Source organism: Sinocyclocheilus anshuiensis, unplaced genomic scaffold, assembly GCF_001515605.1.
Source record: "Sinocyclocheilus anshuiensis isolate Anshui unplaced genomic scaffold, SAMN03320099.WGS_v1.1 scaffold846, whole genome shotgun sequence".
Taxonomy (NCBI): domain Eukaryota; kingdom Metazoa; phylum Chordata; class Actinopteri; order Cypriniformes; family Cyprinidae; genus Sinocyclocheilus; species Sinocyclocheilus anshuiensis.
Window position 1 is genome coordinate 740,429 of NW_015540906.1, and position 12,260 is coordinate 752,688.

The 12,260-nt window shown below is 41.8% G+C and overlaps 1 protein-coding gene across 7 annotated transcripts in view; it reads right to left on the reverse strand.

The window, feature by feature from the left end:
- Positions 1-12,260, reverse strand: part of LOC107689139 (THO complex subunit 2) — a 101,128-nt gene that overhangs the window by 35,511 nt on the left and 53,357 nt on the right. For all 7 annotated transcript variants that reach the window (XR_001634304.1, XM_016487053.1, XM_016487051.1 and 4 more), the window contains exon 21: positions 6,961-7,140. Coding sequence is in view for 6 of the 7 variants with exons in the window: in XM_016487053.1 (XP_016342539.1) it covers positions 6,961-7,140 (180 nt within the window). In the remaining variant the exon portion in view is untranslated. The remainder of the gene's footprint in view (positions 1-6,960; positions 7,141-12,260) is intronic.

Sequence of the window (12,260 nt, forward strand, 5' to 3'; positions counted from 1 at the left end):
AAGCTGAATCTTAAATTAAAATGCTGAGACCCCTGCATCTTTCTGAAAAAAAAAAAATAAATGCAGCGATTGAATAGTTTATTTATAGTTATTTTCAAATCTTCAATGTACTGTCATTATAAAAGAACTTATCTAACAAATAAGTTCTTGTTAAAAACTTACCAAAATGAAAAACAATTTGCTTATAATTTCTGCACAGGAGAGACTTTGTGTTGTTTCCAAACAAAAGGAAATATATCGGTATCAGCATCAGCCCAAATGAGTTGAAAAATATCGGCATATCAGATATCGGCAAAAATCCAATATCGTGCATCCCTAGTAATTTTTTATTCAATTTGATTCAATTCAGACAATGAGTTTCACTGAAATGATTCACTGAAAAGAGAGTCATGTCCAAAAGAGTCATTTGTTCATGTGCTTCAGCTGTGTTTCTGATTCACTAAAGAGAAGTGGTTCATGAGATTCACTTGTTCATAAATCAGACTACACTGGTTGTGCTATACGTTATTACATGCATTCAGTGAGGACGCTTCGGCGAGGCTGTAGATCCAGCAGCAGGAGTGCGCTGACACTGAAAAGTAGTGCAGGAATAAACTTCCCCCAATCGATAAACTAATATCGATTGGGGGAAGTCGTGGCCTAATGGTTAGAGAGTCGGACTCATAACCCAAAGGTTGTGGGTTCGAGTCTCGTACCGGCAGGGATTGTAGGTGGGGGGAGTGAATGTACAGCGCTCTCTCCCACCTTCAATACCACGACTGAGGTGCCCTTGAGCAAGGCACCGAACCCCCAACTGCTCCCCGGGCGCCGCAGCATAAATGGCTGCCCACTGCTCCGGGTGTGTGTTCACGGTTTGTGTGTGTTCACTGCTGTGTGTGTGCACTTTGGATGGGTAAATGCAGAGCACTAATTCCGAGTATGGGTCACCATACTTGGCCACATGTCACCTCACTTTCGTCACTTTCATTAAGAATCAATATCAAGATTCATTAAGTCAATATTTACACCCAGTCCTTAACCAAGTTTCACTTTCTTACATGCCATCAGCCTCTTCCTGTCTAAGTACATTTTCAGAACTGCAGATCATTTGTGTTTAGAAACAGTTGCAAAATGTATTTATGCAAGTCACATATAAGTAAACTGTCCTCTCATTGATCAGAGAGCACCGGTTTATGTTCCATGATTACGCTCACAGCGCCATCCATCAAGATGAATTAACAAGTTAGCTTTGTGCATTAGCTTCCCTGCAAGGCAGGACCACATTTCGGAGAAGATTAATGGCATTTCAAGGCACTCTTTGGTTTTCAACTGATACTAATGTGCTCAGCCACTGCTGCTTTTTACACAACACTTTTCCCATTATGAATTATGATGCAGCTTGGTTAGCCGGCTCGTTTGGTCGGATTGTTTCCTAACCAGACCAGAACTGGACCGTTACGGAGTTAGTTTTTAATCAGACCAAAAGCACCTCATTAAGACAACCTCTGACCAATTATTTTAGAAAAAAAATGAGCCCGGTTCTGAAACAATTATCCTTGAAATCTCCCTAAATGGGCGATCAGAGCATGCTGTAAACTTTGTCTAAAGTCCAAAATCTAGGCATGCAAGGATAACTCAAACTAGCAATGCATTCTCATAAACAGATGCAACAGACAGGAAGAGATGACACCTCTCCAAACCTGTGCAAAGAATACTGTGTCCAGAGTGTCAAAGGAAGATGAGATTGGCTTGGCTTCTTTTCAAGACTCAAATCAGCTCAGACGGTTACACTTTATTTTGATAGTCCACTTTAGACATTCTACTAACTATAAGTAAATTTGCAACTAATTCTCATTAATTTGCAACTACATGTCTAACTCTCAGAGTAGACTGTTAGGTTAGGTTTAGGGTTAGTAGAATACTTGCAAACTTTCTCATAGTATGTTGTGGACCCATCAAAATAAAGTGTTACCGCTCAGACTGCCAAAACACCGCCTGAGGGACTCGCTGTCACATGTCACACTCACAACTTTTCCACCTCTCATTATGAGACAAAATTAATGAAATGCATGAGTTGCTTTGAGTCATAGTTAGGAGGAGAAAGAAAATTAGCTTTCCCAGCATTTCTAGAAGTTTGTTTATGTAGTGGGGAAATGTAGTGACACACATTCATCCAAAAGAAATCATCTTCACTTAAATTTTATTTGCATTATCTAGCTGGAGTACATACGCCTACTGCTTTTAACATCAACTCAGACCGCAGGAAAGCAGAAGATTTTGGACAGTTCTCTACAAAAACAACTGATCATAACAGTATATCAACGTAGGACACAAAATATTGCCCAATGAGAGCCAAGACCCATTGTCTGACGAATACATCAGAGGTCCCTGGCCATGTAAATCACAGCATTAGGATGTTGCTTTGGGGTCAAAACAGCTACCCACAAGACTCTAGGGTTGGGTATCGTTTGAATTTCATCAATTCCGCTTATCGATTCCGATTCTTTTCGATTTCCAGTTTCGATTCCAATTTGATTAAGTAAGGGATAATGTACATCCAGTCGGTTGTTATCTCAGAATAAACCCCGACAGGGTGATCAGGATCCCGACGCGAAGCGGAGGGGTCTTGTATCAGCCTGAAGGGGTTTATTCTGAGATAACAACCGGCTGTATCAAACATTTATCCTGTGTCTCTTTTTTGCAAACCATTTAGGAGCAGCTCAATTCCATTAACTAAAATCAACAGGCTACATAAAAACTGGACTCTTTAAGAGCTGTTTGTGTGCAAAACAGATAAATCACATGTAATTTATGAATGAACGATTAAATGACTCACTCAAGATGTACTTGTTTCATTACTGGATGAGAATCAGCGTTCTTAAACGAATCTCTTGTATGATTCAAAGATAAATACATTTTAACAGCCCCTTTTCGCCACCTACTGGCGTAACAATGTAATCGATAAATCTTCATTTGAAGTGTCAAATTACTTTCAAAAGGTGATTTACTCCATTTTAAGCGTACTTGTTTCATTACTGGATGAGAATCAGCGTTCTTAAACGAATCTCTTGTATGATTCAAAGATAAATACATTTTAACAGCCCCTTTTCGCCACCTACTGGCGTAACAATGTAATCGATAAATCTTCATTTGAAGTGTCAAATTACTTTCAAAAGGTAATTTACTCTATTTTAATCGCTACCATACACATCGTACACAGTTTTTATCTGAACTATAAACTTTTATCCCAGTACTTCTGTGATCTGAATGTTTGTAACAGAAATAATGATACTGTGTGATTGAAAAGACTGTAAAGCGGTTTCATTCATGACAGACAGCTGCTCTCTTTAGGTCAGCGGCAGAGCGAACGCAAATTTAAATGTTCAAAACACACTGATGTGTTCGTACGCTGCACGGACGAACCACGTGATCACAGCGTTGTGATCGCACACGTCAAAGGTTGAGGAATGAAACAGACGAATCACTGAAATTTAGGAATAGAATCACGTTGGTGTTTGAATCGTGTTCGCGATCTTTAACGATCTATTAAATTAAAGTGCTTTGTCATGTTGGTGGTGACACCTCTCTTGCAACATGTTTAGATATCACAGATATTATACTTAGCTTTTTCGGCTTCTGATCGCAAATGTAGCCAAACTTTGGAGTGCTTAGATTAGCGAGCAAGGTCCTGGCAGATCGCTAGGTCGGGTCTAAAAAAAAAAAAACGCATAGGAATCGAAATTTTAATTTGACAACAAGTATCCGATTCTGGAATTGGAATCGATTTTCGATTCCCAACCCTACAAGACTCGATGATATTCTGATCTCCAGAATATGGCCAGAGTCGTCTGCTAGGTGAGAAGCCTGATCACTTCTCTTCAGCAAGCCAAGCGACTTGAGGAACCATTTATGTCCATAGCACAAACAATGCAGGACAAGTTAAGTTTCGGGGTCTGGAGTTTGTTCAAATCACTTTACAACATACAAAACACTAGGATATATTAAGTGGCAAGAATACCAAAAGATGTATTAAACATGCAAAATAAGGCAAATTTATACAAATTATTAAGTTTTCTAATATTTTTCAGGGTGCTTATGCATAAATCATGCAATCATGCTGAATGCATATTTAGTCTGTGAGATGAGTCAATCAATCTCTGTGGTGCATCAGAGGCGGTGATAGCCGGGCACAGGAGCCCCACACATTTCTGCTGATTGTAATGAGCAGCACACAACTTCCTGCAAAGTGACTTTAAAAAAAAAGAGCCAAAATTAATCATTAAAAGCTTCCCCACTGATGTCAGGAAAAAGCGTGTTTCTCATTCACACCATGAGCAATTATTTAGACAATTTGGCATCGCGAGAGGGAATTATTTGCTAAAGGCTCTAATTTGAGACATTGAGAGAAAATAGATGAAAAAATAAAAAGCAAAAAGGATCGACCGGCGGCATCATTTCGCAGTCCCACACAGAATGGAGCTGATGATGTTAGTTTTTAGCACCATCTGCTGTGAATTGCGACATGTCTAGAGAACACGGGGGGAGAGAGGAAACAGTCAATTGGATTACCCAGTGAGTAATTGAGCTGTGCAGCTGCTGAACATGAAAAGCAAACTGCCAGTGTATGTGGGCGGATGAAAATCACAGAAGTTCTGTACAACTCTCTACATGAGTCCTCCCATGGCTGATACGGGCCACTTTCACTCCCAACTGCGACACTGACAACCATGAAAAGTTTCTAAAACTCAATCATTCAGTTTGGTTTGCTTTGGGAAACAGCAGTTTTCAATGAACTTGTTTAAAAAGTCAGTTTCACCCAAAAACTCAAAAAGAGAGATTTTGCAGAGTGTTCACGCTGCTCTTTTCCCTGCAGTGAGATCATGCTCATCAGATAAAGTAGTGTGAAAATTCAGTTTTGGGAACAATTCTCACTATTAACTAGTTGCTTATATTACTAGCATATTAGCTGTTTATTAGTACTTAAACAGCACAAAAATAATTAATTATTCTGCATGACCATATTTTAGATCCCTTAACCCTAAACTTAATAACTACCTTACTAACTATGAATAAGCACACGCAAATATGAGCACATTACCCCCATCTTACTCTCTCTGCATTGGTTGCCAGTGTGTTTTAGAATAGAGTTTAAGATTTTACTTTTTGTTTTTAAGGTCTTAAAAGGGCTGGCTCCCTCTTATTTATCTGAACTTGTGACTTAACATGTCTGCTAGATGTTTCAGGTCATCAAATCAGAAACTGTTGAAGGTTCCCAGATGACAATTAAAAAGAAAGGGAGACCAGGTTTTTGCCATAAGTCGGCCCAAAATTGGCCTACCTTTATGATTAGGATAATCTCTACAGAATCTCTGTTTAAAGCAAAACTTAAAGCCGTTCATTTAGAGAAGGCTTATAATATGCAAGTCGTCCTGAGCTCGTTTCTCTGTATGTACTATGTGTCTTTGTATGCTATTTTATTGATTTTTTTTTATATTGGTTTTACAATTTTTGTACAGCACAATGGTCAGCGACTGTAGTTTTATTGTGCTACAAAAATAAACTAAACTAAGCAGCAAATTAAGAGTTTGAGGCAAAATTTGTTAAAAGTTAATAGTTAGTTAATAGTGAGAATTGGTTCCTAAACTATAGTGTGACCAAAAGTAGTCCATAAGACTTGCGTGGTATATTGTCTGTTTTCGGAAGCCATATTATAACTTTTTGCACAGAAAATACAAAAACGTAAATTTATATTCACTTATTTTTTTTTTTCCTTTTAGCCACAGCTTTCCAAACGGATTACCAAACATGTCAAACGTGGACATGTTGCTCCAAGTTTGATGTCAATAATGATGCAAAAGTATGGAAGCCACAGAATAAAAAAATAAAAATAAAATAAATAAATAAAGCTAATCACAGCCTTTTCTCTCTCACAAATTTGAAATTTCTCTCAGAATTGCAAAGTAACATCATATATGTGTGAGTCTCCATGCCCAAAACAGTTTCTGTAGGCCTGCCCAAGGCAAATCATAGCATTGCAAGTCAAAACAAACTTCATGATTTATCAATTTAATATTGAATTGCTGAATTGAGAAATCACTTTGGTGCACCAGGCAGGCAATAATATAAAGTAATAATAAGTAAATAAATTAATGAAAATGAGTGAGGCAGCTGGCCAAAATGGTCACTAAATCACCAGAATTTCTCCCAGTGCTCTTGATGGCCAATTCAAATCAAAATACTGATTTTGAAGAGGTTGAAAACGCTCGTTTTGAGAATATGGTCGAGATCGTGAATATGAGCCAGATGCTGAATGTACTGAGGAAGTGCACTCTGACGATGACAGGGAGGGTGAAATTCATTGCCTCAAACTGAACCCTTCCAACAAAACATGCTTTATTTTATTCTTTTGTAATTGTTATTGAAATATCAGGAGAGTTGCAGCAGTTAAGAGATCCATCCGTGTTAAGATATATAGATCTGGGTCACTAAAAACCTGAATATGCAATAATGATAGCAGAAACATTCATGAACTTAAGGGTTAACAGTTTGTGACTTGGACAGGCTGTCAAATGGCACTGATGTGAGAAAGACACTGATGAAGGGTTATGCTATGTTGAAGAACTTCTATTCCATGATGTTTCAGTCATTAACACCATTAACACATTTTCTCATCTAAAAGGCGGATCTTTCCTAATTGGCAGCCTTTACCTCATTAAAATGTGCAATTGTATATGCCGTTTCCTCCTGAACATCCCCTCCAGGAACCCTAAAGTCTGACTGTATATCTATATCATGGCATCATCTTAACAAGACTGAAAGTAAACAAACTTGAAGTAAACAGTTTTGAAGAAATGTATTATCAGCTCTGCTGCTTGTCATGTTTAATTAGCAGTTATACTCTTTTTAGAAACTGCAGTGACAGAGTTGAGGACTGCATGGATCTGAGTCATCTTGGTTTCAAGAGTTGTTAGTTGATTATACCTGATCGTAAAGCTTCCCCACGAGTTTAAGGTGCTTCTCTCCCCCCTCAGAGAAGACCACCCCGTTCCTCTGCTGGGCCATCAGGAGACACAGCGGTAACGCCAGCTCGTGGTCCAGAAGAGCATCCTTCAGACGCTGAGATGACTTCTTAGTGTTCCTGATCTGTCCAAAGTAGCCACCCTACACACACAAACAATCAGAAATGAACAGAAACACTCCCAATCAAACAGGTCAATCCATGATCATGCCTCTTCATATTGAGGTAACATGCACAAGATGAGAGGAGTGTTCTCACAGCTGCCAGGATCAAGTCAGAAGTCATGACCAGGCCAAAGCAGAAGCTGCGCAGACTGAACTCAGGAGTTTATTCACTTACACAAGCACAAGAAACTGCTGAATTGATTAATTATGAACACCGACTGTCCCATATGGTCACACTTTAATTGCCTCGGCGTTTTCAAGGAAGCAATGTTAAGGCAAACACCATCTGCAATGAATCTTGGCACATGTTTGACCTGCTAAATAGTGCTGGTTTGCAGATTAATAGGGTAACACATAACTCTAGCTATCTCTCATTACAGGGGCCTTGATTTATGCATCACAACACCCCCCCCCATTTATTTAATAAATTGCTGTAACATTCAAACACCACACTGTTTCACACTAGATGACACTCCTAGTGCTGGCCTGCTCTATGAATAAAGTTTCTGTGCTAGTGCTCTAGATACAGTGACCCCAAGAACTATGTGAACTTCACTGCCTTAGATAAGGGCTGTGAAACTAATCGAAATACAGTTTCAATTTACAATTTCAGCCTCCAACTATTATGAAAGTACAATAATCAAGATAAAGCGATTATTGCGCCCCATTCTGCCTCATTTCCAGCGGTGCACTTTCTTTCCTCCATACAAGCCCAATATCACGTGCAAATCAGTAAAATCATGTAACGTGACTTTTGCAAAATGGGACGTTTTTGATATATTAAATCTGATTAGATTTATGCTTTTAAAAGAGCTAAAGAGAACTTGCGCCGTTCCTCAGGAGGATTTCTGTGTATGCGCAGATCTGTAAAGTTCTGTTTCATTCCTACTGACCGCCAGAGGTAGTGTAAACACTATGGATTATCACAGAGCCAGCTAGATAGGTCGAGAGAATATACCAACAAAGTCACGTAGTGACGTATGCTGAGCCCTGGGGGGTTATAAGCCACCGTAGCTCAGCACTCTGCCTCTTTCGCTTTCTCGCCTGGTTGAGATAGGTTGAGTGATATATTCGCGCTGTCAAGTGCAGCTTACTAGAGCAGCGATATATCGTCCTCACAAGCTGTGTCAGCGCGCATCTACGCCACTCCAACAGATTTGGAGTATATTTAGCAGTGAGTTTTTGATTTGGTGAGTTTTTGATTTTCTACTTGAGTCTATATTGCTTCGTCGGTTACACTCTATGCCTCTCGGTGCTATCCGGTGGCTGGTGTTTTCCGCGACAATAAGTTAACGTCTCCCGTTGACTTAATCAACTGTTAGCTATTCTGAGTGTTTTTCCTCGAATTTATGTTATACTCTGTGCCCTTCGGTTCAATCCGTCGGCCATTTTCGATATATTTTCCTTTTTTCGTGAGATACTTGTTGGCATTACCCGAGGGTGTTATTAGTGAGTAACTATGGCTCACAGCTCGATTGCCACTGGTTTTCCACCAACTTGTAAGCTGTGCCCTAATAATATTCTCCCGGACGACGGTCATGACATCTGCCTGTCGCGTTTGGGTGTCCAACATCTGAGAGAGGCTCTCACGGACCTGTGTCTGCACTGCAGCCTTTTACCTATATCGGAATGACGGCTCCGTCTTGCTGAGTTAGACGCTAATTCAACAGTGAAACTCGGGCAGTTGGACGTAGCCCCTTTGCGAACTCGGAAGCGCAAGGCGTCCGTGGCAGCCGGCACTCCCCTCCCATCTAAGAAGAGGGCCACATCGCGAAGAGATGAACATTCGCATGTTGAGGAAAATTCACTTTCTAAGACGGTTTCTGTGCTTTCTTCAGAGATGGCAGAGCTGAAACGCCTGCTTCACTTGCTTCAGCCTGTCACATCTGCTACACCTGTGAAGATGACACAGGAGGATGAGAATGTTCAGAATCAGGGAACTGGGGAAGAGTCTCTCGATTCTCCTTGTTTCTCACATCATTCTGATATGGATGTGCTTTCTAGGAGTGCTTCAGATTCTTTTTTTCATGATCACGGAGATGCTGTAGATGTTGCTGCACAACCATCTCCTGAGGATGTTTTCACTGGTTATCCAGCAGCAGAAGGGTCTAGTGGAGGGTCAGTTCAGTCATCTGGACCTTGAGAGATCTTCCATTTGTTCCCGGGCATCTTTTTGGTCCTAATGTTCCAGAACTGTTGGAAAAGAGAGTAAAGCTGTCTGAGGCCACTCGTCAGCTGACGCAGGTGCAGCGCAACCCTACCTTTAGGATGCCAGCAGTTCAGACCCATCATCACTATGCCACATCGGAGCAACGTTTCCGACCGGTACGCTACACCTCAGTCACAGCCCCCTCAAAGGTCTCGTGTTACTGAGGATGTGAGAGTTTTTCGGCCACCTCATCGACAGTTGCCAGGGGGACCCCGTCAGTGCCCCCCCACGACCACTAAAAGTCACACACATAAAGCTTGAGACATTCAGGCCAGCGGACGATCGTTTTTCTATAGAATAGCTGGAGTACTGGAGGACCAACACAGCAGAACCCTGGGTTTTGATGACTCTGAGGAGGGGATATACTCTACAGTTTCACCGCCGGCCTCCCAGATTTTCAAGAATTGTTCCTACAATCGTCAGAGTTGCAGTTCGTGCAATGGCTCTCTCCCGGGAAATTTGTTCACTGTTAGAGAAGGGAGCCATAGAAAAAGTTCAGGTCCCACTTTATATTAAGTGGCCTTAACTACTATGTACTTACATCAAACAATGAGTACAATGTACTTATTGTGTTCACATTGTATTGCAAAACACTTTTGTTGCCATTGAGGTGGGATATGGGTAAGGTTAGAAACAGGTTTGGTGGTACGGGTAGGTTTAAGGGTGGGTTAAGGTGTAAGGGATGGGTCAACAGTGTAATTATAAATGTAATTACAGAAATTAATTACAGATGTAATTACATGCAGTTATTTTAAAAATATAAGTACAAATGTAAAAACATGTATGTACACAATAAATGCATTGTACCAAATGATTAAGGTTAGAAACAGGTTTGGTGGTACGGGTAGGTTTAAGGGTGGGTTAAGGTGTAAGGGATGGGTCAACAGTGTAATTATAAATGTAATTACAGAAATTAATTACAGATGTAATTACATGCAGTTATTTTAAAAATATAAGTACAAATGTAAAAACATGTATGTACACAATAAGTGCATTGTACCAAATGATTAATTTAAATGTAAGTACATAGTAGTTAAGGCCACTTAATATAAAGTGGGACCAAAGATCATCCCCTCGTTCAGGGAGACGGGTTATATTCTTGCTCCGTATACTAAATACTTGTGGTCCTGTGAGGTGGTCCTGCGACTAATAGGGATGTTAACGGTGGCCACAGTGGTGATTCCCCTGGGTTTACTCCACCTTAGACCACTACAATTATGGAACAACAGTTTGCGGCTAGATCCCACCAGACATCGCCATCGGCAGGTTGTAATTTCTCACCGTTGCATCCGTGCATTGAGGCGGTGGGGACAGGTAGAGTTTCTGAAGGCAGGAGTGCCCCTGGGTGTTGTTCCCTCTCGTCGGGAACTGGTCACGACAGACGCATCCCTCACAGGGTGGGGGGCAACGTGGAATCAGAGAGGTATTTGCGGGCGCTGGACACCGACCCAGGCCACAGAACATATCAATCTGCTGGAACTACGTGCCGTGTTCTTGGCTCTAAAGTATTTCATGCCAGTCCTGGAACACAAACAGTGTTCCATCTGAACCACCAGGGCGGCACAAAATCTCGCAGGTCTCTACAGCTTACTCACGAGATCCTGACATGGTGTCAGCCACGACTCGCTTCACTGAGGGCAACTCATAATTCCAGGAGTGTGCAACCAGACTGCAGACGCTCTTTCCAGGGATCAAGTACATCCAGGAGAATGGAGACATCATCCAGATGTAGTGCAGGAGATCTGGCTAAGATTTGGAAGAGCGGAAGTGGATCTTTTTGCTTCAGAGATGACCACTTACTGTCATTTATGGTTCGCAAAGATGGAAGTTCTGTCTCACGAATGGGCGAACTGCCTACTATATGCGTTCCCACCTATCCCTCTGTTATGGGAGACGTTACACAGGATCTCCTTGTGCAAGCACAGAGTCCTACTCGTGGCACCATGTTGGCCAGCCAGACCATGGTTTCCTTTGTTGCCGAGACTTCTGACAGGCAATCCGTGGAAACTTCCCCTCAGGAAGGACCTCCTCTCCCAGCTGGAGGCAAGGGTCTGGCATCCGGATCCAGCTCATCTGCAGCTTTGGGTCTGGCCATTGGGTTAAATCCTTCTCTGGAGCATTTTGACCCTGCGGTTATCCATACCATCTCTAATGCCAGGGCTTCTTCCACACGACAGATTTATGCTTCCTCCCGTTGGAAGCTTTTTTCTGCATGGTGTGGGGAGCGGGGGCTTGATCCTGCAACATGTGACATACCGAGCATCTTAAACTTTCTTCAACATTTACTGGAGGAGGGCAAGGCAGCTTCCACGTTGAAAGTGTACGTCGCTGCGATTGCTGCATATCATGCTCCAGTTGGTGGATCTTCTCTTGGATCTCACAGTCTTGTCTGCAGTTTTCTGAAGGGTGCACGACGTCTGAACCCTGCTCGGACTCCTCACTTCCCTGTGTGGGATCTGCCACTTGTGCTTACGTTCCTTTGCTCATCCCAGTTTGACCAGTTTGAGAGCACTGACATTAAATGGATGTCCTTGAAGACTGCTTTTTTGTAGGCTATCGCGTATGCGGCGTATGCGAGTGAGTCGCACGCGCTGTCTGTTAACGAATTGTGCTTGCGTTGGTTGCCGGATGATTGCGGGGTGGTTGTACGACCCAATCCTTCTTTTCTTCCGAAAGTCCTTCTTCCTCAGTTCATAAACCAGCACATTGAACTGGCCTCTTTTCAGACTTCTTCAGGGTCTGATTCAAGTGCCCAACTTTTGTGTCCTGTGCGTGCCTTGAAGTGCTATGTGAGCTCTACTCCTCAATTTCGACAGTCAGACCAGTTATTTGTCTGCTATGGTGGTGTGAAGAAAGGTGCTCCAGTGTCGAAGCAGAGATTGTCAAACTG